At 41.3% G+C, this 27,179-nt stretch overlaps 1 protein-coding gene across 3 annotated transcripts in view; it reads left to right on the top strand.

Moving 5' to 3' along the window:
• LOC109044129 (uncharacterized) overlaps nucleotides 1-27,179 on the top strand; it is a 189,807-nt gene that overhangs the window by 141,514 nt on the left and 21,114 nt on the right. For all 3 annotated transcript variants that reach the window (XM_072297475.1, XM_072297473.1, XM_072297474.1), the window contains exons 4-6: nucleotides 14,597-14,747; nucleotides 15,772-15,866; nucleotides 22,693-22,871. In XM_072297475.1, the coding sequence (XP_072153576.1) occupies nucleotides 14,614-14,747; nucleotides 15,772-15,866; nucleotides 22,693-22,871 (408 nt within the window). In that variant the 5' untranslated portion in view covers nucleotides 14,597-14,613. The remainder of the gene's footprint in view (nucleotides 1-14,596; nucleotides 14,748-15,771; nucleotides 15,867-22,692; nucleotides 22,872-27,179) is intronic.

Here is a 27,179-nt window from a genome sequence, read left to right as displayed (position 1 = left end):
TGCGGAACGGAAATTACTGAAAGTAACACTTATCAAGATACCTAACGTTTTTCGTTGCGTACACTCGAACAGCCCGCTCATGAAATTAAGTTGAGGTGTAATAGAAAGAAGTATAGCACCCGCAGTTAGTATCACATACGATGAACACTACGAATTTCAATATAACTCCTGGATGCAACTATTCGAGCTCCACGGATGTCCGTGTTGCATATACACGGAAGTGAAGGCGTTTAGGCTCTCCCAACTCTTATCGCTTCATCCGCGGCTGCGGGCTAAACTGCGAGGATCCAAAATAACAGCGCGCCTTCAATTCTTAGTTTAAACTATGAGGATACCTCTGAGGTAAAAATCAATGCACTACAAATCATGCTCAGCACATCGCCGTATCAAAACTGAAACACGAAGGTCTGAACGTCAACCTCAGCGGAAAATGCGGATCTTTCGACATTCGAACCATATACCCACATTTTTCGCCATATATTGCCCGTCAGACCCAAGTTAAGTCCAGTTTTAGACCCGAAAAGAGGCTTCGAGAAGAGAAGACCAAATCATGATGCATTCCGTTAAATATTGACCTTCAATGAGCAAAAAATTTTAAAAGCTAAGCTGCAGGAATTCTGCTAGGGTTGACCTAAAAACGGCCCTCGTCGATACCAAAGGCGAGGTGTAAATAATCGAGTATCGATATTTCCCCATTCGAAGCTATGGTAAAGAATCGATGGGTGTTCGTTGCGAACACCCTGTTTGTCAATCCTTTTCCATAGGTTTAAATGGGAGATCAGTCGATAAATCGCATGAATGTTCGACTTTCACCGATGGCCCGTCTTACTGCGCGCCGCACAGTGGATCGAGTCAGTCGGAGAGGTTGGACAAAATGTTGAAACTTTAAACGCTTATAACTCCGTTTTTACAAAAATTTGAGGTTCTTATAGTGGTTTCATTGGTTCCCTTGTAAAACTTTCTTCTAATAACACCTCTTGAAATTTAAAATGTGACGAAATAAACATCAAAATTTGCAGTTTTAGTCAAAAATTTCTTGTCCGGCATGTCTGATTGACTCGATCCACTGTGCGCCGGAAGAAAAGAACAGAAGTCGATAGGGTCACCAGGATTTAATTTACGGTGAAGCGACTCGACTCCCCCTCGAGATCATTGACACTCGAGCGACGGAACGAAAAAGCATGAGCCCACAAGTTCGCACTCCGCCGCGCTACCGAAAAACGACGTATGGGTCTTCAGGCATTGCCGTATTCCCTCTAATAAATTACGAATTTATCGGGAAAGCTGTAAATGTTTTTCTTTGAACTTTTCAGACAATGGAGTTGTTGCATGTGTAAGGAATTTGCGATTTGACTGTTGATTCTTATGTGAAACTTCGCGAGAAACACGACGGTGCCACTGGTTTTCTCTGAAATCAACTCCCAAGCTCCAAAAAAGCTCTCAAGTTGAGGCCAAAATGGAGGGGATATCCCACGCTATCCTGAGAGTCCACCTCTACATCAAGTCGAACTCTCCATGCAAAGATAGGGAGCAAATCATTGACAGGGTTGCTGTGATTTCAGTGTTAGAGTCCCCAAATAAAGTAGCAGCCCTGTCAATGTATTTGCTCCCTATCTTTGCATGGAGAGTTTGTCTTGATGTAGAGGTGGACTCTCAGGATAGCGTGGGATATCCCCTCCATTTTGGCCTCAACTTGAGAGCTTTTTTGGAACTTGGGAGTTGACTCCAGAGAAAACCAGTGGCACCATCGTGTTTTTCGCGAACTTTTACTTAAGAATCAACATCCGCATTCAACATCGCCATTCAGTTCGTAAATCAATGTAAAATATCCGAAAATTCCAATGCGAAATACGCATAACTTTCTCTCAAAATAAATGTTTTATCGGGAGAATTTGGCAGCTTTCGATGTTTCATACGGTTGTTTTTTCTTAGCTTGGCAGTATTGTTACCAGCGAGATTATTTTAGTTGAAGGCACGATTTATCAGAATAAAAACCGCACCCACGGAAGAGGGGCTGGTATCAAAATACTGTATGATTTTTGGCGCTCGGCGGAAAGAGGAAGTCAGGTCGTTGGACAAGAAGACAAATGGGCTTTTAGCGAATTTGCAGATGTCGCCACTCGCAAGCTCCAACGCAACGCTCCCGCGCCTAGGAAAAAGGTCGTATGAGCCTTCAGGCGTTGCCGAATTTCCTCCGATAAAGCACGAATTATGAGGGAAACGTGCGAATATATTTCTTTGAATTTTTTCAGGGAATATTGTTCCAAATATGGGTGAGGATTTTTTTAGGCCTCCGCAATTTTCGGCAACGTGCTATTGGTTCTCGCAAAAAGGCCGAAGCTAAAAAAACCATCTGCCTCCAAAATGTTTTGGACACTTCCACAACTTACTCTCGACCGCACCGTCCGGAACATTTTGCATCTCTGTATATTCCTAAGTGAAAAAAAGAATTCAGGGGAAAATATTCATAAGTTTCATACCTCTAACGTAAATCAACGGTGTAAGTCGGCAATCACATATCGATTGCGTTGTCTGAAAATCTCCGCCTCTATGTTATTTTTTTAAAGGAGAACAAATTGACACCATTCCTCGAAGTGTTTGCAGAATTTTCTTCGCTTAGGGAAGAAAAATCACAACAGTTTTAAAGAATTGCCGTTGAGTAGTTCTCTGTTAAATAATATAGTATGACAGGAAGTCTGCGACGCGACGTCGCAAACCGAGTTATGTGATTGCCGACTCACACCGTCGAAATACTTTGTCGGGGTATATTTGGCAACATTCAAATGTGCATAACACTTTCACAGCAGCACGTATCAATGTCGCATGGACATTCAACCCTTCCTGACTGCCTTCGATTGATTACATTCATTCTACTCCTCAAGAACTTCGCTTTTATTTTCCCTGGGAATTTGCAAGTGAGATGAAACAAATTACCAATGTGGTCCTCCGAAATTGTCACAGTAAAATCCTCCGGTATTTTTCCGAAAGATCAAATATTATCAGCGTAAATTTGGCGGCGCTGGAACGTCGATACGAGGTTTTTTTTCTCGTTGCGATCAGACGGGGCTGCGCGGCGTGCGACGGCGGAGGCTGGTTTTTTCTTTCGACGGGAGCGAGGAACTGAGGTCGACGAGAAAAAGAATAAAAAGAAGAAAAATTATAAATAAAGGAGAAGATTTATGAAATAAATTGGCGAGCCCGAAAATATTCGCCCACGTCGGAATTCGCCGTGGCGCGGATGGAGCCGTAACGCGTCGTGTCATTCAGCCAGAGTTGACACCGACGACGATGGGAGACAAGAGCCACACGCGTGAAGGTGCGCTTCCACAGGCGGCGCGCGACGCGGAGTTGGTCGCGCGCCACTCCCAGGAGTGCCTGGGCTCCCTCCTATCGGTATCCGAGTACCCAGTGCCTAAAGTCTCTTTATAGAGAAATTTGAGACAACGCTGCTCATGGATGTCACAAACGGGAATAAAGATTACACAAATCGGACGTTTTTTGTAATCTTCGATCAACCCATTCCCGAATTCCTATTTCCGTTTCCTCTCTCATTCCATTTGATCCTTACCACACCCCCAACTCCTCGGTCCATTCTAGTTTATAATCTTTGCAATCGGTGAAAATGTAATCTTTATTCCCGTTTGTAACACTGTGAAGGCCTAAAATACGGGAACCAATCAGAAATGGATTCACATTGTCTTGACTCTCAGTATAAAGGGACTCTAGTTTTAACCAATAGGATCGTTCCATTTTTCCTTTGTCTTCTTTTTCCATCAATTACTACAATCAGCCCGCTGTTAGCGTTGTAAAGGCGATTCGACATACGGTGGCGTGGCCGAATTCGCGTCGCAGGCTCTCTGTGGAGACCTGGCTTCACAATCGCACACGCTAATTCGCCAACACGTTTTCTTCACCCGAAACTCGCCGCAGACTGTAATAGAGTGCTTGATCTACGATGCACGTCTCAATATTTCAGTTATACCCGTAGCGTTTCCTCCTGAATAATCTCGTAGACACTTGGCAGCTTCTATTATCCTGCTTGACGCGTCTGAAAATAAAAAGCAAATTACGGTGACACCGAAAGTGTTTCAGACTGCTTTTGATTGATTTGCTGGAAATCGAGGGTTTTTTTTTGAAATTGAAAAAACAATAATAACATGTAAAACGGTAAATAAGTAAACAAAAAAGTTGAAAATATCGCGTAGAAGTTTGATGGTTGATCATTTAGCTGACTTGATTCTGTAATATTTAGCTAGTTAAGAATATGCATTTCGAGCGAAATGAGTTTAAATTCTTTCAGAGTGCGAAACCTGCACTGGAAAAAAACACATTGGATCAAGAGTCCAGACTCTTAAAAACATCGACAAGAAAAAGTACTCTTGATTCAATCAGAATCTAGCTTAAATCAAGAACCAAGCCTCCTAATTTAAGCGGATTTCGTTTTGATTGGAGCAAAAATCCGCTTGAATCAAGAGTATTTTTCTTGTCAATGTTTTTAAGAGTCTGGACTCTAGATCCAATGTGTTTTTTCCAGTGTGTCGTCCTCATTTTAGTGCTTAGTCGTTTTAAGTTCGGAAGTCGGAACTACCTCAACGCTAGAACCTCACAGCTGCGGTTTTATTTGAGTTTGAAACTCCAAGGAATAAATTTCGCTAAAACAACCCTCAGACCTATATTTAGGTCAGTAAATCTGATAATAGACTGGAAATGACCGAATCATGATGCATTCTGTAGAACATAGACACTCGATGAGCAAAAAATCGTAGAGACGAAGAAATTTAGCCAGCATAGACCAGGAAAACAGCCTTAATCGATACCCCTCCTTTTGAAAAAAAATTCATTATCAGGCTATATGTAGCAATGCACGAATGCCTATATGACGTTTTTTCTTAGCACGGCAGCCTTGCTGCTCAGCGCAGCGGTGCCTATCCAGACGACATGCAGGATGCATTCAATCGATTACAGCGATCATGGAGCTTCCTGAACTCGTTCTGAAACGGGTATCGCGTAACTGCACGTGAAACGCCTTTTCACATACGTCATTGTAACTTAGTATGGTAGCACGGGCGTCATCATATCGTAGTCGTCAATGTAACAATATTTAATTACTGTAACTGCAGCTCTAATGGCGCAGCCCCAGAGCGGTTTGGCTCGCAATCTGTACGGCTTCAATGAAGTTAGCAAGCGTAAAATGATAGCTCTTCAAAATAGACGCAGTTTGCAGCAGAAACGAAAGAATTTTATTTTGACTTGGGTAAATTTGATTTAGTTTAGCACCTACTAACATTCGAGGGCAGAACTAGTAAGGAGCCGGGGGGGGGGGGATGCTCCCTCCAGCAATCTAATTAGCCCTTCTCAAGAATTCAGGGTGTCTAGCATCAGGAAAAACCGGAAAATATCAGAAATTTTGACTGATTAGGGAAACATCTGGAAAATATCAGGAAAATCGGAAAAATCAGATGTCTTATCAGGAATTTTTCCTACGCGAATCTCCTCGGCGGAGGAAGTCTTACTGCTTTTTACCTACCGTGCCAGGAGTCGAGAAAAATCAGGAAAATGTCAGGAATTTTCAAAATGAAAAAATCATGAATTTTTTATAAAACATCAGGAATTTTTTATAAAATATCAGGAATGTTTATAAAATATTAGGAAAATATCAGGATTTTTCAAAATTAAAAAATACTAGACACCCTGGAATTGTGAGGAATTTTGCTAAATAAGTGTGTGACGTATCTTTCACCTTTAAAATTTTAATTCGATCAAATTGTCGGTAAAAAAACTCAAAATAAAAAACTCAAAATTGCTCCCGAGACGATTCGATTTTTCAAAAGTTTTCCGGAGAAAGGACCCCAGACCCCCCATTGAAGTCAGAGAAATCCCCCGAATCCCCCTTTGGAGGGAGTGACCCTTTGACAGGTGACCCTAATATCATAATATTTTTACTCACAAAGTGAGAAATAGAAAAGAAATAGTGATTTGTTTTTGTGCAATTCCCGTCCTCGTTTGTTTGTAAGTGACATATTCTGTACCTTCGGACGTCTATGCAAATTTTTGCTTTTTAAAGAGTCATTAATTTGTCGCATGGGACGGATTTCAGACTCATTTTTAACACCACCGTGGGTAAAACACAACTCCTCTTCCTTCCCTTCCAAAAAAAAAAAGAAAAAAAAAAAGATCGATCCACGATTTGTCAATGACAAATTATAATGAATTAACACCATTTTAATTTTAAATATTTATTCTTGGAGTTTGGATGTGCGGTTATGTTCTATTGTTCCGGTTGGCCACCTGATCAGTCTTTTGCCCTGAGGTTGTGCATCCTCTTTTGCCGGAGGGTAATAGAACTACAAAGAAATTGATCAAATATTATATCCTGTCACCCACGTGCCCTCGCTCCATCGCACCGCGTTTTCTCCCCATCCCTTCCACCCCCCCCCCCCTTACCCTTGTCCTGATGTGTCGGATAAGCGTCCCTTGCCGAACTCATCATGCTGCAGATAATCACTCTGCGATCTGCCCACGAAAACGGGTTGTCTCCAGGGCAACGGTGCGCTGCCCGAGGCGCGGCACTCATAATTTCACCGTTTTTATCTCGTCGTTGACGCTACACCCTCCCACCCCCCATGGTCACCCCCCCCCCCTCCAACCCCAATCAATAGCCTATTGACTCTCGGCTCCTTATTTAGTCATTCAAAAGCGATGAAATAATTATGTTGACGTCTCGTCCGACGTCGACGTGCGACGCTGAGCCCTCGGCCTTCCTTTTAGGGTCGGCCATTTCTAATCGATTACCTCAATACATCGATTTTTTTTTCGCCAAAGAATGTAAAAAGTTGCAATGATTTTTGCTCTCCTCCAATTCTACCTCTTCAACTGTTTTTTCTTTGTATATCCTCTCGTTCCTCTTCTTCTCTTCTTATTTATCTTCTTATTTTTTCTCTTCCACTCCTTTTTCTTTTACCTCATCATCGTTGTCGTCGTCTTATTTGTCTTCTTCTTATTCTGCTTCTTCTTCTTCCTCTTCTCCCTCTTCTTCTTCTTCTTCTTCTTCTTCTTCTTCTTCTGCGCTTTACTTCTACTCCTTTCTCACCTCCCTCTTCTTCTTTTGCTACTCCCTCTTTATATTCCTGTCCTTCTTTTCTTCTTCGTTTTATCCATCTTATTCCTCTTCTTCTCCTTTCTCACCTTCCTTACCCTCTCCTGCTTCTTAATTCCCTTCCTCTTCATATCCCTGTCCTTCTTTTTTAACTCCTTTCCTTCCCCCTTATTTTCCTTCTTCTTCCTCACCCTCTTATCCCTCATCTTCTTTTCCTTCCTCATCATCATCTTTTTCCTCGCTTTCTGCCCAGCATGTTCCTTTTCTCCTTCTCCTTTCGTTTCTTCTTACTCTCACTAGGGTCGCTTTAAAATCGGAATCGATTTCCCAAACCGACGAACCCTCAAAATTGAAGAACCGAGCAATTTTTGTCCAACTTAAGTCCAACTTTTAATGAAGGCAACGGCAATGGGGTTATATCAGCGTTTTTTTCATCATTCCGATCCCAAAGAAATTCTTCCGCAGGTAATTTTTAAATCATCGATTTTTTTATCGTAATCAAGAAGATTTTTCTCTCCTACGCACTCCCGGCTCGATCCTCGATTCTCGACAAATCGCGAATGGGTGGGATGCTTCCGCCGAGAAGAAAGCGTAACGCTCGTTAAAGTCGTAGCCCGTGAGGTTGAGTGGACTCTTAACGAGTTTTCGCGGGGTCTCGAGCACCTCTTAACGAAACCCATCGCAACCTTCCGGTCTTCCAACAAAAGCGCTCGCAGACACGATGTTTCCGAGACCTTGAAACTTTATTTGGCGATGAGGAATCATTGATGATTGATAGAAAAGTTGGCCAATCCTGCTCGTCGAGGCTGTCACTGGCTGATTATTAGAATTTTGATAGACAAAGAAGACCAAGGGAAAACGGAGCGATCTTATTGATGGAATCGGGTGCGGTAAGCACTAATCTAACTAACGGCAATCCACGAGGGATCTCTTAGTCAGTCCACCATTTTCCCTCTTAATCTATAACAACCACCCGTTTCAACCAACGAGATCGTCCCTTTTTCCCTTTGTCTTTGCCGCCGATCGCTTTGTTTATCAATTTCAGTAGTCGGCCGAACCGCAATACACCGCTCGTAATACACCGAATAGAGAATTTGCAGGTGTCTGAAATTTGATGAATTTCGTGTTTAAGTGAAAATTACTGAGTGAACTGGACACAAGGATACCCTTGGTTCATGAATTGAACAATTATCGGCGAAGATATGACAAAATGATCTAATCTGCTGAAATACATGTGTTTAAACGGGAAATGCCGCTAGATGACGTCACATTGAAAAAAAATCTCGGTGTATTTACTAAGAAAAGGGTAAAATTACCAAGGGTAAAGGTACCAACGGACCTTGGTAAAAACGCTGAGAATTTTTTTCAGTGCACTAGGCGGTGCATTTTCACACTTCTAAATCTATTTCTATACTATTTCCCATATCAGAAAAAAAATTTAAAAAATAACGTGAAAACAGCTCTTTAAGCACTTTCATTCGAGGCAATGAAAAAAATTTGCATGCAAATTCTCCGTTGCATGTGGTTCGGCTTTGACGAGCCGCGGGAACGCGAAAGTTTTCTTTTTTTACTCTGCCCGGCGAAAAAGAAGAAAAAAGGCCGGCCTTTCGTCGGGCAGGGATTGCAGCGCACTCGTAGGACTTCTGAAACGCAAGTCGGTGACAGAGGCCTTCGCATGCATTATTCACGGAACTTGGAGCTTTCGTGCACGGCGGCATGATAATGGAATCACGGACCCCCGTTCGTTCCCGGCGACGGACAGATCGGCCATCGGGAGAGAGATGACCTCCGTTGACCCCCGCGCGCCGTCCCATGTCCCGTTTCCAATCACGTCCCGCATCTTAATGAAACAAAATCATTTCAATTTCTGAAACCCTCGAAACTGTGACACTGTATGATTCGGGGCCTTCGGAGTCGTCCGAGCGGAAACACCGTGGAGCCTCGCGATTAGTCGATTAATCGATTACTCGAATTTTGGGATAATCGATTGTTAATCGAAATCAGTCCAGAGAAGTCAGAGAATTTATGGCCACATGAGAAAGGTACGGAATACCACGAGAAGCGTTCAGCGCAGAAGTAAGTGGAATTCATAGGCACTGAAAAAAAATCTCGGTGTATTTACTAAGAAAAGCTTAAAATTACCAAGAATTCAGGGTTCTGTTTGATCCCAGTTTTTTCTTGGTAAAATTACCATTTACGGAATTGGTAATTTTACCGAGAAATCTCGGTAAAATTATTGAACTTTCTCGGTAATTTTACTGGACCTTGGTAAAAACGCCAATATTTTTTATCGACTGTGGTAGAATTACCGAGATAAAATGGCAAAGTTACCGGGAATTGATTACCAATAAAAGTGGGAATCTTATACCTGAAAAAAACAGTAAAATTACCGGTTTTTAGGTAAGCTTACCAGTCTGCCTTGGTAAAATTACCAATAATTGGTAAAAAAAAAGTGAGATAGTAAAGGTACCAACGGACCTTGGTAAAAACGCCTAGAATTTTTTATCAGTGAGTCCAGAAAAGTCAGGGAAAGTCAGAGAATTTATGACCACATGAGAAAGGTACGGAATACCACGAGAAGCGTTCAGCGGAAGTAAGTGGAATTCAAAGGATAAAGATCCTTGTAGGTAGAACTTTCATTCGAACGTCAGGGAATTTGAAAATTTTGGACTTAGGAACAAGCAGAAATAGCCTGGGAAAGTCAGGGATTAAGAAAATGAAGAAACTTTGGAATCCCTAAAAATTAATCGGTTATTTAATCGAATAACATGCAAATTTTGAAATTCTGATTTTTTGAATGAACAACCCGTACCCATGGGGGATGTCCGTCAGGGTTCCCAGGTTTAAATCAGCATGTGGCATTTGAGAGTGAAAATCATGTGTGCTGAACATTTTTTATGATAATTTATTAAATTTAGGCAAAATTATATCCGTACCTCCTCCTGAGATCCTGAGATTCCATAAAGTATCAGATTTGTTGGGTTTTTAGCTAAAATTTATCGAAGCTTCGTGCTAATTTTTAAAAATTCGACATGAATCGGGAAGCTTTTAATCATTACTATCATTACTGAGCTCTGTAACCCCCTAAATTTTCAATTTTTCGTATTGTTACCTCCATCGTTCCCCGGAGCTGATTTCCATGATTTTTGGGCGCGAAGCACCCTACAGTGGGTAGGCCGCGTAGCGGGCCGAAAATGTACCCTTTAAGTCAGTGAAACAGTTAATCGCAATTTTAACATTCGATTAATCGATTAATTAATCGTTAATCGAGATAATCTATTCTGGATGTGTTTAATGACGTCGAAGGGGTTAAGCGCCGCGGTAATTGGCAGCTTCTTAGCCGCTGAAATCTGACGGACTTTCCTCGTTGCAGTCCCTTTGATGAGCTCCAGCCCGACGTGGGACGCTGCGGGGTTGGCAGCGCCTGAATGGCCCCTCATTAGTCCCTCGCAGGGACCGGCGCAGGGGTCGAAGCATCTTCAAGTTATTATCTGACGAAACGCCAGACCGATGAAAGCCGCGGTCGTCACGATCACAAAGGCGCGAGCGATGCAAAGCGATTGCGGCGTAAATCGAGTTTATCACCCCGCATGGTCGAGTGCCGTGGGGGTGGGTCGGGGTGGGGTGGGGTTGGGGTACCTGAGAGTCCCGTCCCTGGGGAGTACTTAAGAAAGTTCGGGTGCAACTTCAACACGTTCGAAACTAATCTGGACGCTCGAAGGGATGAAAGCTCCGCTCGGATTCGGAAGAATGAAACGCTATTTGGAATCGGGAATTCGGGATGCAAGGGCGAGAAGTTAGCGAGGCATAAGTTGTGTTCAATGGCCACTCATTGGGATAATTCAGTCGGGGATGTTTCGATGGAGTGATTTAGCGGGTAAGGGGAGTATTCAGAGTCGCTTCGTAAACAGGTCCTTTCCGATGGAGGCCCCATATGGTTTACATTGTGTTTAAGGAAGATTTTAAGGAAGTCCTTAGAATAGCATCATAAAAAGGACGAATTTCGCCAACTTCTTTAAAATTAACCGGTATAACTTCGGAAATGAATCCTTGAAAATGGATCAAAATGTTTTTCCACTGCAAACATACAGATTTTGGAGGTAATTATTTTTGCGAGCGTTGTCAGTTTTAAGGTAGGTTTGCACCTACTTCAAATTTTGTCAAAATTTAAGAGTTCTTTCGTCCATATACAGGGTGATCAAGCGTTAAACGGCTGGACTGCAGGAACCGAAACACCCCCCAAACCTCCTCTTTAAATTGAGATTTCGATTTTCTTAGATCATTTATGAATCCAGGGCGTAAAAGTACAGAGAGTACACATTTTCATGAGATTTGGTTCATAGCCAGGAAAAACGATTTACTTTCCGAAATTTTGGGGAAGGGCGTTGCCGTTGCTAGGTAGCAACGCCGTTGCTACGTAGCAACTTGCTACGACTGGGGGCACTTTTGGAGCATCTAAATAAAGAACACTTATACAACTTTTTATACAACAAAAAAGTCTAATTTTGACCCATAGGACACGCTCTTGCAGTCTGGCCGTTTAACCCTGGATCACCCTGTATTTTGTACTTTTTGAGGTGGCAAATCATCGTAATCCTTTGTAAAGATCCATTTCCAAAGTTGAAGTGCTGAAATTTACTTTGGCGAGAATTGTCGTTTTTGGGATATTATTCTGAGGGCTTCCTTGAACCTCCTTTCATCTCCATGTAAACCAAACGGGGCCTCCCAAGGAAAGGATCTGTCCAGGGAACGACTATGCGTCCGACGCCGGAATAACTTCGCGCAACTTAGGAGCCTACTTTTTCGCCTGTTGAATTACCTGGAGGTGTTACTTTTTGCGGCTGCGTGTTTATTTTAGACTTGACGGTCCGTAACTTCCTGCCGCCGCGCCGTAATCATTGCAGGACCTTACCGCCCTACCAAGGAAAAAAACAGTATGAGCATTTAAACGTTGCTGAATTTACTATACTGAAATACAGTGTTCCGGAGAACCTTCGGCATTTTCTCTCCTTATTTTCAGGGATTTTTTTTTCTGCTCGCAAACTCCTTGTAGTTTTTAGAAATTTCAAGGATAAATTCTAGTAACTTTCATATAAAATAAATATCTTATCCATGAAAATTTGGCACCTTCCCAATTTTCTAGGGCGTTCTTCTCCAGCCAGAGATGCAAAATTTCATGTAACTTTATGATATGACTCAGGATGCCTTGACAGCATAAGAACAGTAAAATCTCAATTTTAAAATTTTTAGAAAAGAAGTATCATGAGTCAAATTTCAAAGTTTCTTATTTTCTCAAAATTCTTAAATAATTGATATGGGTTGCATATGCAGCCCCAGAAAGATCGTTGAAATTTTAAATCTTTGTAGTACGGAAGCCCGCATCTACGTACACATTGAGACGAGGCATAGAACATGGAATTTTTGCCTAAAACTACAAATTTTGATGTTTATTTCGTTAGGTTTTAAATTTTAAAGGCATATGTCGCATGATAGAAATCTTAAGGTAGAGTCAATGCTCATTTAATAAAACTAGCTGGTAAACTAAACCAATAATCAAAAATTAACATCACAAAAAAAAGAAGAAAAAAATGTTTGCAAATAAAAATGAGCCAACAGCAAGGAAATCAAAGTTATTGAACTAATCAAACCCATAAAAATGAAACCCCTAAAATCACTTGATTTAGAATTCTAAAAAAGGAGAAAACCCAGCAATCTTCGATGCCTTCTAATTCTTCTCTCATCGCCTCCGGGAAGTGAGAGTTTTACCCGGGGCAGTTTGGCAGCAGTGAAATTTCACACGACGCTCTTTTTTAGCGCGGCGAAGCAGGTGATAAAATTCGGTTGGCACTCCGCACCGCAGACCGCGCAGCGTAGAAATTAATAGGGCTTCGGGCTAGCCCGGGTGCGTGTGACCGGTGATGCCGGTGGTCAGTGCGAGGGGACTCGAATGATAATTTCGCGGGGGTCAAAAACACGGACGGGCCTCGTTAGAATCGTATGAATTAAGTAATCACGGTAATCGCTCAAACGAAAAATGTGAGAAAGGGTCAAGATACATCTGCCGTGCCAAGGGAAAACGCCGTATAAACCCTCAGGCGTTGTCGAATTTCCTTTAATAAAATACGAATTTCCCGGTAAAATTATGAATATTTTTCTTGTAATTTATCGGATAAATTTGTTCGCAATTTCACCTAAAGTTCCTGAAAATATCAAGGAAAAATATTCATACAATTCTTTAAAAATAAGTAAATTATCGAAGGAAATTTGGCAACCCTCGAATGGACATACGACGTTATTTCTTAGCACGGCAGACATAGCAGAGGATGAAACGTACCATAATCGGAGTTCATTTTGCAATATACAGGGTGATCCAAACTTCCCACTCCACCCTTTTATTCCCTGGGGTTCATCCCTCTCCGAGGGATCCCCTTGAAGTTAAGGAGGATCCCCAAAGATCGACAGCCCCCCCCCCCCCCAAAAAAAAAATCGGCGCGGAACGAAGCGGAGAGCCGGTTTTTTTTATATTTCTCGGCTCAACACGCTCTTTTGACCTTTTTTAGGAGTGAGGAAATCTGAGACACTTGATTTTAAAGACCTTGTACGAACCAAATAATCGCAAGCATTGTAATCGGGTGTGGTAGAAGTTAAGTTCGAAAGTCAACGCTATTTGCCGTCCCTGAAAAGGTCTGATGGAATACATGGCATGTGAAACCCGAAACACGTGAGTGTATTTTGGCAAAACGAAAGTCGTCTCTCAAAATGAAAGTGCCGAATGAACAAACCACTGTTTCCAAAAAGACTCATTTTCAACGGAGTGCTGTTCAATCTTTTGAAAATCAGTTCGCCTTCAAATTTTCGCGTATGCAACACGGATATCCTTAAATCACGAATAGTTGCATCCTAGTTTTGCCACCGACGGCACGCGTATATCGACTGTTAAACTATGTAAGCGCGTGTCTCAAGAGCGGTGTTTTATAATTATGTGCGACTAAGAGTGTCGGCCACCACTTTGCTATCTCGACTTCAGTAGGACGTCATTTTTCTCGACCGGGGATGGCTACGGCCACTCTTGATTTCCCTTTCACTTAAGGTTTAAGAGAGCATCTTTTGACACTTGTAGTGAAAAAGAATGTATCTCATTCGTCTGCATCCTCTTTTTTCCTCATAAAAACCAGGAAAAACCACGGTACAGTAAACGGGCGGAATTTAAATACAACTGCGGCAATTCCTTCAAGGGGAAAAATCTTGTGAGTTGTTTACAGGCACTAAGTGATGGGTTTGTCTAAAAATAAACGTGAAATAAAAGGATTACAGAGGGTATCCACCGTACGAAAAAATTACGAACGCACTGAAAAAGCATGAATTTTGTAAGGTCAATACCCTCTATGACACTTTAAAGTGCTAAAATGGTCTGTTTGTGACAAAAAAGCCCCATTTGTGCGGCTTGTTTCTACTCGGATGCTGAAAATTTACTAAGTATGGTTTTTTGTTGTGTTTCAGAGCCCGCATCCTGAAAAATGAAGCTGCCTAACGAGCTGGTGACTGACATGAAGCTGATGTCGTCCATTTTGGATCGGTCATCCAGCACGTACATCATTTTGTTGGGCTCCAAAATTGGCAAAGAGGACATACGGCCTATTCCCGATTCCGAGTAAGTTTCATTCGCCAATGCTTCCATCGTGCAGTCGCGACAATCGATAATCGGTTTGCATTTTGATGGCTACCGCAAACTAACAATTTTACAGGACAAAGACAAAACTTGGCCATTGTTTTATTTTTGGGGTCTGAATTGATTTTTTTTTTTATACATCAAAGCGTAATTGCAGCGCTTCCATGCGGTTTTGGACCAAACTAAGATGTTAGCAATGTCAGCTATTTTATACTGTTGAATATACGGCAAAGTCGCTAACTCATTTTCGCCGAATCGTCAATTAGGCGGTATTATTCTTTAGCCCTCAATTTTCCTTTTCGTAAGAAACTTTTTTTTCTTGTCGGAGTAAAGTTTCATCGAAAGAACTCAACAGGAATGTAAATTCGGCTGAGGCAAAAGTTGAGTCTTGTGAAAGAATTTTAGATTAGCGATTATTTGAATGTCTTTAGATTCATTAATTAATTAATCGATTGTTGAAATTTCCGTCAACTGTCTAATCGGTTATTTACTACTGATTAATTATAAGAATCAGCGCAAATTCTCCGAAAAGTTCAGTCTCAAGCCCCAAAGTGCTGATATTTCGTAGAATTTTACTCTTGAAAGACCTTTATCAAGACAATTCATCTCATGAAGAAAGTTTTGCTCCGTAAAAACGAAAGTACATACAAGCTCCTATCAGTGGTCAAATAAATGTGGGTCTCCTCCGTGCCATTCTCGTAAATTCCCATTTCTTTGACTGTCAAATATATTTTTTTTTTAATTTGATCGATTTATGTTGATTTATTTCAAACATTTTCCCCTCTTTCATTGGATCACATTTTGCAATACAATAAGGTACCACTATTTCCGGCTCATTTTAGAAACAACATATATGCCATTGGTTTCGCTATTCAGAAAGGTGCTTATCTGGAAGATCCAAAGATAGTGGTTCCTTATTGCAAAATGTAATCCAATTATAAAAATGATCCTTTCCTGCATTTAATTTGTGTGTATATGTTTATTTTTACAATTTTTTTTTTTTCAGTGCGATCAACGAGGAAGATGAGAAAGACACTCTGGCTTGCCAGAATTTGTCGAACTTACTCTCTCGAATTCAGATTTCTGATAAGGATTCTGTCGGTAAGTTATGCTTTCTTATTCAAATACTTTTCATTCCGAAGTGTTTCCAATGAAGTTATATTTACCAGGGACTACCCTTCTGCCGTGCTAAAGAAGAACGCGGTATGAGCCTTCAGACGTTGCCAAGTTTCCTTCGATTAAAACTGAATTTACTGTATAAATTGTAAATATTTTTCCCCAAAAATTTCAGACAATTTAGTGCGCAATTTAATCTAAAACATCTGAAAATTTGAAAGAAAAATGTGCATGAGTGTCGTCAAAAATACATGTTTTATCAAGGAAAATTTGTTAACTCTCGAATGTTCATACGGCGTTCAGGGCCGGATTCACCTACTTGCCGCCCATTGGCCGCCTGTATTTTGCCGCCCCCTTCTCATTCGATTCGTTTTGAAACTCGATAAAAACCATCAAGTGAACGTGCCAGCGGGGGAGGGGTGCATAAGATGCATTTACTAGTGTTGAACACATTTTTTGGGAAAGCCCTTGTCTACACTACCAGCAAAAGTTCACGGAACTTTGCGCGAAAGTTAAGTCTTGTAAACCTATCTCTGTGTGGACAAGACCTTCCATGTTTGGCGCAAAGCGTGAAGTATTCAGACAGTCTTGTAGGCGCTATGCGTTTCACGCCGACCGCTGCTGAACGCACTGTGTTGGACGCAATGCGTGAAGTATTCACGCAGTCTTGTAGGCGCTATCCGTTTCACGCTAACCGCATACCGCAATGATCGCACTGTGTTTGATGCAATGCGAGAAGTATTCGTGCAGCCTTGTAGGCGCTAATATGTGATACATGCCGATCGCCGCGCCGAGGGCTTCTCCTTTTCATTTCAAGTCCTCGTCATCATTTCTCTCTAAGTCTCTAAGTTCCAGGCCCAATTGCGTGTTTGGTCTCTCTCTTAACTCGATTAATTGAAGGTACTGTCTCTTGTGTCGCTGAGAGACGATAAAATTAGAGATTACTATACTCTCAGTAAATGAGAGATTTTGTTGCCTTTTTTCGTTTGTAATTTATTTTCTGACTCCGATTGTTTTCTCTCATTTTTTGATACCTACATTTAAAAAGATTGCAAAATTTGCCGCCATGGACCGCGGCCCATGTGGCCACCCCCTTAATCCGGCCCTGACGGCGTTCTTCCTTAGCAAGACAGCCTTATACTCCTTTACTTTTCCTGTTGGTTTCATTGGGCACCGTAAAACGCAATGTGCCTAAATCGGTTAGAGAGCGGTGCAGACTTTGGTTGTTCAACGAGATCATGTTTTGCAACCGTAGAATGGAGAAACGTTTCATCGTCTGCAGGGGACAAGGAACGGTGCATGCCGAAAGATTCACATCGATCATTTTAAGTAGGAAATATGAAATTGCTACCTAATCAAAGGAAGCTCGTTGTTAAATTATTAATTGAACACATCGGCAGCAAACATTCTAAAAAATTAACATCGAATACTTTAAAGGAAAGTATGGAATTTGCTTACCATATCACATGGAACTAATTAATAAATTCTTGATTGAGCATAATGTCAACAAACACTCCAAAAGATAAACGTGGAAAATGATAAGAGAAGTATGAAGTTTGCATATCATATTACAGGGAGCTAATTGTTAAATTCTTGATTGAGCATAATTTCAACAAACGCTGTTCAAAATCTAGGAGTTCATTCACCACTACTCGCTCTTTGCGATTTGAAATAACGCGAAGTTCAATTAAATCACTCGAAGTTCAAAATTCTCGGAGTTCATTAATTGAACCACGCTACTGAAGTTGCTTCGACTCGGGTCATGCACCCGAGTTGCATGCACTGCTCCTTTTTCAACACCGAATTCAACTCAAAATAAACGAGCCATTTCTAACTGTGAATTGACATGCTTGAATGTTGTCAACAAATGATGACACCATGTTGACACCATGATCGTTGACACCGAACTGCGTAATCAACTCGCGGAGCTCACGAATTTCCGAATTTTTTAGAACGGTTTCGCAGATTAAGTTATCGTGACTTAAGCTTAATGCCTCTTGAAATCCTTGAATTCCCGTTAAGAGCTAGTATCAGTATGACGTTGAATTTACGTCCTACGTTATCAGAACTAAACAGATACTACGGCTCATTGACAAGATACCTCGATAATGATGGACGCAGGGACTAATCGTCGCCTGAAGTGGGCGTCTCTCCTCTCTCGTAGCGCCGCGACGCTTTTGTATAAAACGACATGCATGTAAAAATCGTAGTTTATTTGTCACTCGAGTATCAATGGGTCTAACGGAGCCTATCCTAGTGCCTCTGATCCCGAACTGGGCGACAGGTAAGAGTGTGCGTGAGTGCTGCGAAGAGTTAAAGATGAAGTAATTTTAAAAACGTCATTTGCTTTCTCGGATTTTGAAATGGAGTGAAAATAAAATCAGTGGATGGTAGTCAATGTTTTGTTATTTTACGATTGTTTACAGTCGAGTCAGTGGTTACCAAGTTAGTTGCGCGTGTTACGGTCAAGGAATCAGTTTTTCTACTTTTCAAATGCATGTATGCGTATAAATAATACCAAAGCACCAAAAACTAAATGTTCGATTTTTTGGTGCTTTAGTATTTTTACGAATGACCGATTCATACAATCGCTGCCTATCGAGTCAAATGTAAACAGAAACATAACCTCGTTGTGATTTCACCGGGATGATTGAATGCGTCGAGGAGTCTCTCGCTTGAGTACACCTGAGTTGTATCTGTGCAGAGATCAATAATATTGTCATGTCTTTGCCGCTCTCTACTTAATTTGGCTCTAGAGTTTTTTGATTAATTAATTAATCGATAAACCGAATTTTTCTATCGTCGAAAATGCAGTATAGATTAATAATTGAATAGAATCAAAATTAATCGATTGATCGATTATTTAATCAAATCAATGTGCATGTTTTAAAACAGTAATTTTTCTTTCAAAATAACAACCTGTATCTCATGCCTGCCAGGGTTCGTAGGTGTAAATCAGCACTTGCTCTTAATTTGAGAATCAAACATCATAAACGTTGAACATATTCGATGATAATTTAGCGAATTTCGGCACAGTTATCTCAGTATTTTCTCCCGAAGTCCTGTTTCTTCATAATTTATCGCCTTCATTGGGTTTTTCGCTGAAGTTTTTAGAAGTTGTGTGCTGGTTTTTAGGAATTTGACATTGGAATTCGGAAATTTTCTATTTCCGACTGTACATATGTTTATGAAATATTGCACAGTGCAGGATGTTTATATAGCGACCGGAAAAACTGGGAGAACGAGGGAATGTCAGGAAATTTTTTGGGTGTCAGGGAAATCAGGGAAAACGTCAGGGAATCTGCGAAGATTCGGCAAGTCCGGGCATTTTATTTTGCAAGCGATTTCATTATCAGACAAATCGATAAACACGGATTTTTCGGCAAATTTTTTGCGAAATTTACTTTTGCGGAGATTTATACCAGAATTTCTGTTGATGTCTTTCAAATTTTAAAAATGAGGCAAAAATATCTCGCTTAAGTTTAGTCACCAAATATTTTGCTCTATTTATTACACTATATTCTTAAAACATGAAAAAATCCTTACTTACATCCAATTAGTTCAAACGTGTCGAGAAATTACACATTTTTTCCTTTTTTCCTGGGCAATGCTAGGGAATTATTTTTCCGTCTGTCAGGGAATTTTGAATTTTTCCCCGGTTTTTTGGTCGTTTATGTCAGGGATTTCAAGGAAATGTCAGAGAATTTTTTTTTTTTTTTTTTTTTTTTTGAAAATTGCTAGACACCCTGCAGTGATTCATTTACCTTTCAAACAGTGTTCGGTCCATTTTTTTAAAAAGCCTCTTTTGACATTTTCTCTTCGATGTCAAGGCAGTATTCTGAGTCGCCGAACGTCGAAAATCACTGAAAGTAACTCGCGGGCTCGTGTCCCGACTTTCACATGAAATCAAGTCGAGCAGGTTTGCAAATCTCGGGTCCTTTCGCGAACTTTATTACCGCCTTTTCCTGTCGATTCGCACCGAAACCGAACCTCACTGATTGCCCCTGGTTCACTCCTCACTCTCGATCCGCCCCGGTAATCAAAAACGACGCAGCTCCTATCGAGACCATATGAGCAGTTACGCGGTATTATCGTGTGTATCTTCGCTTCTCTGTAGCTTCCGAGTATCGAAACTTTAGGGCAAATGTAGCGCGATCCACAGTGGAGAGATTCATGGAACCGGACCGTCTCGACGCACAGTAGGACATATTATGTGGACTGCATTTTGCAATTAAGAAATACGATTTTTGGCTCAGTTTTAAAACAACGTATGTATCTTTAGTTTCCCTACTCTGTCGTGCTAAGGAAAAACGCCGTATGAACGTACGAGAGTTACCAAATTTTCCCGGATAAATATGTATTTTTTGAAAAATTTAAAGAAAGATATTAAAAATGTTTCCATTTTTTATCGAAGGAAATCTGGCATCGTCTATTAGCTCATACGGCGTTTTTCCTAATCACAACAGTCCGTACATAAGTGTTTTTGCGGATGATCCGGAAATTGTAGTTCTTAATTGCAAAATGAAGCCCATTTGCCCCCAATAGGAACTATGTACATAGGGTTAAATGCAACATAGTTCCTCTTAACGTAAATACGCCCTATAGTCGGAAAATCTTATGAAACCAGACTGGAATTTTAAAGAAAACTGAAACTCAAAATCTGGAAAAAGGCAGAAACAAATACTTTAGCATTGTCAAACTGAGTCTTAGTCTGGTTCGGCGTTTAATTATTTCTCTATTGCTCTCTAAATACTCTCGAACTAGTGAACAAAATAATGATTTTCATCAGGTTTTTTCTAAAATCGACTTTTCGCGGTTATGCCTTTCTCTCAATAACCAGTTCAATTGTCTTCGTCGAGTTCGCGCAATCCCTTGCCCACCCAAAAATGATTACCCCCCCCCCCCCCCCCAAAAAAAAAATGAATAAATAATAAAATACATTTTGAAAAAACAATCCGGCGGAATCAAAGCTTTAATCGCCTGATCTCTAGGGAACTTCTTTTGTAGAGAGCGTTCACCCAGTAAATAATTAATTAAGGAGACGAACTATTAAAGACCTCCTTAAGTGATACTAAATCACGGAGAACGCTAATCATTCAGAAGGGAAACCTCAATTAAAACCATATTAAGGCGCTTTTGATCCTGGAGTGGGGGATGGACCGACTTTTAAGAGGATATTAAAACTCTTCGCACTTTCGATTTTCCCCCTAATACGACTTACAGCCAGTGAAAATCAAGAAAGAAGGAAAGTCTCGCACTTTTAGCATCATCGTGAAGGGAACGGCGTCATTTTGGATGCCGCCCAGGGAATGTGAGCCAGGGTAGTAATATGAAGAACCGTATTACCCGAGATTATCACGGGGGATTGTATTGGCATCAGAGAAGACCTCTCAAGGAATTTGCAAAAGTTTTGTTGATCGCCGAGTTTCTTTTGTGGAATCATCAAGTCACCATTTTCGTGTTCGGATTTATCGGGAATTTCACGGAAATACCACAGAATTTTTTGTTTCAAAAAAGTTAGTCCAGATCTCCAAATTTCAAGACTACAGGGTTGCCAGCGGTCTGGAAAACCGGGAAGGTTAGGGGTTTTGGAGTTCGGGGGTGCCTGGATTTTACAAGGAGCACTGAGCAGAATTGAATGTATAACTTACGTAAAGAGAAAAAAATTGTATTCGAATGTCAGAAAAAGTCAGGGATTCCGAAAATTTTGGAGACAGGGAAAATCAAGGAATTTGAAGATGAAGAAACATGGCGACCCTGGTATCAAACCCCCCCCCCCCCCCCGCGGGAGATCCGGGGAACTCTAAAACCATACAGTTTGAATTCCTAGGGGTCAATTACCTCGACTATCATCTTTTTCGAACAATCTACGTCAATTTTGCGGCAAAAAAGCAACTCGTGGGGGGGAGGGGGTTACCTCTCTCTAAGGCGTCATTTTTGGACGTTGGATGGACCTGTTTTGGGGGTCAGGTTTGGTTGCAATTTTTCATACTTTTCAGTTTTGATGCAATCAATTTGTGCTTTCGTCTAAAATCACGATTTTTTTAAGACCCCTCGTCTCTCTCCCAAGAGAGCCTGAGGGGGCTGCGGAATCATGAAAATCGGATTCTCTGGGGTCCTCCTATAACGCCCTCCTGTTCTCAACTTCATTAGACTGAAAATAATCGAGAGAGAAGCCTCGTATAGGTTGTCTGGGACACCCCGTGTATTACCATCGGAATGTTCCACGTTCAAAATAAACCTTTCACAATAATGCACATCTGCATTTTAAGTGGATGTTAGGAAGTGTAAAATGTCGTGTGGGTGTGGGGTTCAAATCGATCACTCACAGGCATCTGAGCACCCCCCCCCCCCCCCCCGAAGGACGAAGACGCGCCTTGTCACTCCAAAGTGCATTCACAAAAATGCTCGTATCTCAAGATCCATTCAGTTTACACAATTTTAGAAATTGGAAAATAAAAAATAGCAACATGGCATATTTATTGAAGCACCCTCACGAAAAAAAACGTAACTCCATTTCAATGTTGCCAAATTACTCCTCGTCAATTGAATTACCAGCCGTGAAAATCTTGGGCATTTCCAACTTAAAATTTCAGTGATTTTTCCTCAGATTTCATGCGGAAATCAGAAAATTTTGGATAAAAATTGCACGGACACATTTATAAAGTAGATAAATTGCTGGGGTCAGTTTGGCAACTTTAGAGTGGAGTTACGTTTCTTCGTCCGGGATACGACAACTTGTTTGGTGTGGTTTTTAATTTTAAGCGGAGTGTTCTGATTTCGATGGTTTTGCTTTGATCCGTTTGGACAGGAATCACAAAAGTGGACGATCTTATCTCGCGGAGCCCTGCCCGATCCAGCGTCAACTACAAGAAGACATCACGGCAAAGTTTGCAGCCCTACCCGGCAGCCGCCGATCCACATCATCAAAGGCTCGCTGCCATCAAAACTGGCGACTGCTACCTTACCTCTTCTTTACTTGCTCAAGATGTAAGTGCCCACATCATTTTGATTTTAATGGACAAAATGGAGCAATCCTGTTGGTTGAAACGGGTGCTCAGTAAACTGTGGGGGAAAAATTCCGGACGAACCATACGCTGGGGAAAAAGTCTCTTAGGTTCAAAAAGTCCAGCCTCTTAAAAAATTTGTCAAGAAAAATACTTTTGGTACAATCGGATTTTTGCTTGAATTGAGAGCTGCCAAGCCTCTTAATTTAAGCGGATTTTCTTTTGATTCAAGCAAAAATGCAATATAATCAAGAGTACTTTCTCTTGTCACATTTTTTGAAGAGTCTTAATTGTAGATGGTAGAGACTTTTTTCCAGTGTAGGGTCTCTCATTGGTTCTTGTTAGTAATTTTATTACTTACTCCTATGTCCATCACAACCACCGCTCCAATCAATAGGATCGCATTATTTTCCCTTTATTTTCTTTGTCTATGGCGTTGTCTATCAATTTCACTAATCAGCCTGCTAGAAGATGTGATTTCTATCGGAAAACAAAAATATGAACTGATGGATGTGATCCATCGATCCATCGATGAGTCGATCGAATTTTGTCGATCGGTTCATATGTTAATTTTTCGATCGATTTATGTCGAACGAATCCATACCCTGCCGTCCCCATCATTCCGATTTTGAATGAACATACCATCCCAGAGCTGGTGGGTATAAAAGCATCGTATGTTAATTTTCGTGGAAGTTTGAAAGGGGAATTAAGGTAGAAAATAATGAACTTAAATGACTTCAAAGGAGGCTTAATCAATAGGCAGGAAAAATCCAATTATTCAGCCTAAGAAGGTCGATGAGTCCAAGTACGTCTAATTTTTTAATTTCCGACGGAGTAAGAAAGGGGAATTTAACTGAAAAATAATACAATTAGAAACTTCAGTCCTTCACGGAGGGTTAATTCTTTGGCTGGAGAGAAGTCGTAAATCGTCGAGAGTTTTTTTTTTTCTGGGGTTTTCATGTGTTTCATTACCGTTTATCCGTAGGTAGGTTTCAAACACGGATTCCCGGGAATGTAAAAAATTCCCAGCAGAGAATCAGCAGGTGTCTAAAAGTCAATTAATTTCATCCAGAAATGGAAACTTCTGATTGTGAGCGAGATGAACACGCGGAGATGTCCTCGATTTTAATTGAACATATTTTGCAGCAACATAACAGGATGATGATATTTGCTTTAAAACACACGCGCGTTCGAATGAAATAATCCACCCTATGACGTCATTAAACTGCATACGTTTTTTTCACATCTAAACTACCTCTATTTTTCACGTCGGAAAAAATCGTCAAAAAATACAGTCATCTCTGCTCATTAGCACTTTCAATCCATCCAAGAAAAAAAATCCTCGCGCGAACTCTCAATTAGACGTATTCATGCTAAAAGGAACTATGTGCATAGGGTTTTGCGTGCAACATAGTTCCTTTTAGCATAAATACGTCCAATTGCACCTATTCTACACGAGTGACACTGTGACCTGGATGAGTGGCAAAGATATTCTGTCGCACTAAGGGAAAATGACGTATGAACATTGCCAAAATTTGCCAAAGTTCCTTTGATAAACTCCAAATTTCTCGATAAGTAATTTACGCGTATTTTACTTTGAATTTTTAACAGCGTTTTACAGGGTTGCCAGTCAGGCAACCGGGAAAAGTCAGGGAATTTTCGAAAGTCACGAATAACCGGGGAATGTCAGGGAAAATGACGAAAATGTCAGGGAAAATTTGTTAAATCGTCTTCATTTGCTTGCTAGAATGGGTTTGAGGTTTCGAACAACAAATTTTGCCTGAAAACGATTTTCAAGTATGCCTTCTTAACCATCCGTCACATCTTCAATTGTCAGGGAATTTCACCAAAATGTGTCCGGGAAATCGGGGAAATGTCGGGGAATTCCATTTTCTTAATTCTGTGGCAACCCTAGTTTTACTCTTCATTTATAATCTTAAACTCCTGAAAGCTCTGGAAAAAGTTCATAACATCTCTTGAGAACAAATAATTTATAAGAGAAAATGCAGTTACGTCCGAACTACGGATGGAAGGAGTCTGCGTATAGGTCAATTGGATTCATTTTGCAGTAAGGAACAAATACATACTTTAGGCTCATTTGAGAAACAACGTACGTGCTATGGATGTTCCTGTTCAGAAAAGTATTACTTCATCTCCTTTCATCTTCACGATAAAAATTAGTAATAGTTTACTTTATCGGCACCATACGCGACGCTAAAATGAAGCTGAGGTGTGAGATAGACAAGCATAGCACCCCCAGTCAGTATAGCATGCGACGACACTCAACGAATTTCATTACAACGCCTTGATACCACTATTCGGGCTCCACGGATGTCCGTGTTGCATACGCGCTGAAGTGAAGGCGTTTTTTCCCTCCCGGTAGTCATTGCTTCACTCGCGGCGCGGGTTGAACTGTGAGGAGCCAAAAAGATAGAGAACATTCAATTCTTTGTTTCTACTACCTATATTCCTCTTAGGCACAAATATAATAACTCTACAAATTATGCTCAGCGCATCCCTATTTCAAAACTGAAATACAAAAGATCCTCACATGCTATACGCATGCGTGCAACCATACATGCGTAGGAGTTGTGCAAACGAAGAATTGAAGGCGTTCCGTAATTGTGGATTCTCGTGTTATAACCCGCTGCCGCACCGCGGATGAAAATGGTGCCTAGACAGTCAAAGCGCCTTAAATTCCGTACTTATGCAACACGGACATCCGTGGCGTTCAAATAGTTGCATCCATGCGTTGTAATGAAATTCGCTTTGAGTTCGCCTGTTCGTTGCTTTTGTACTTGTTTCTCTCACGCCTCAGCTTAATTCCAGCGTTGCCCGTTGTGTCGATGAAGTAATCTATTACTGGTTTTTATCTTAAGATTGTATATTGTTCAAACGATTCTTTAATTGTTTCAATGTCTTATCCACACCGTTGTTCTTCTAAATTATTGGCTGCAGCCCTGCACTTCTTGACCTAGAGCGGAAGCATCGTATGTTGAGACAAATGTCAATCTCTGATTACCTCAGAATCTGCACCACTCAACAGGTTAGTACATGCAGTCAGATGGCACCACTGATGAGTGGTGAGTGTGGCGACCTCAACAATACTTGACTTTTGTCTCAACATACGATGCTTCCGCTCATATTTTTGTTTTTGCGGATAAGTTATATAGAGGTCCAGTTAAAAATAAATATCAAACGCGTCTCGCGCAAAATTTAGGCATTAGACAGATCACTTCCACATTCTAGCCACATTCAGCCATCACATTCAGCATGTAATTCCGCCTTCGTCTCCGACGCAAACCTTTTTGCCCCTAATGTTCACGCGGCGTTTTTCCTCAAAGCGGCAGAATTTAGGCAAGTACCGCAGGCACCCGGTACAGCTGACAAGCATCAATTTCTATGTAACGCTAGTAACACGGCGTATTTTTTCTATCGAGCTAAAGTCACGACGGGTTCAAGTTCCAAGTTCAAAAAACGCAGTTGCGTCGCGAGGAAAAGTGCTTTAAAGTGTCACTCGGCCTCGTTCGGAGGATTAAAAGCCATGACGTCAAAAAAAACTGCAATGGAAAAATTCAAAAATGCCTTGTTTCGCCTCGTCAAGATCGGAATTCCTTCTCGAGTGGACGATCGCGAGACTTTTTCCTGTGAAAAAAGAAAGAAAAAAACTGCTGTCGTCAAAAAGGGTCTCGAGTGGCCTATATCCGGTCGGACTCGGAACAGTCAAGTGCCTCCATTCCTCCCCGCTCCCCGGCCGCGGTTCAAAATACGTAATTCCCGATGTTATGTACCAGGAATGCCAACAAAATAAACAGACTTCCTCAAACGCTCCACGCGGCCGCAACGTCAATCGTAAAGAATTCGTCGAGGGCTCAAGGTGCTCGCAATGCAAGACTCAGTGACTTCATCTGCCTTTAACAGAGCTGCCGGCGGTCTGGAAACCGGGATAGGTAGTCAGGGAATGAATGGCGATTGGGAAAAGTCAGGGAATGGGCTGCGATTGGGAAAAGTCAAGGACTGGGCGGAGATTGGGAAAAGTCAGGGAACGGGCGGCGATTGGGAAAAGTCAGGGAATGGGCGGCGGTTGGGAAAAGTCAGGGAACGGGCGGCGATTGGGAAAAGTCAGGGAATGGGCGGCGATTGGGAAAAGTCAGGGAAAGGGCGGCGATTGGGAAAAGTCAGGTAATGGGCGGCGATTGGGAAAAGTCAGGTAATGGGCGGCGATTGGGAAAAGTCTGTGAATTTAAGGGGAAAGTCAGCGAATTTCCGTCACATCTACTAATCTCTATAA

This window comes from Bemisia tabaci, chromosome 2, assembly GCF_918797505.1.
Source record: "Bemisia tabaci chromosome 2, PGI_BMITA_v3".
Taxonomy (NCBI): Eukaryota; Metazoa; Arthropoda; class Insecta; order Hemiptera; family Aleyrodidae; genus Bemisia; species Bemisia tabaci.
The sequence above is the reverse complement of the archived record's forward strand: the minus strand, read 5'-3'. Positions and strand labels throughout refer to the sequence as shown.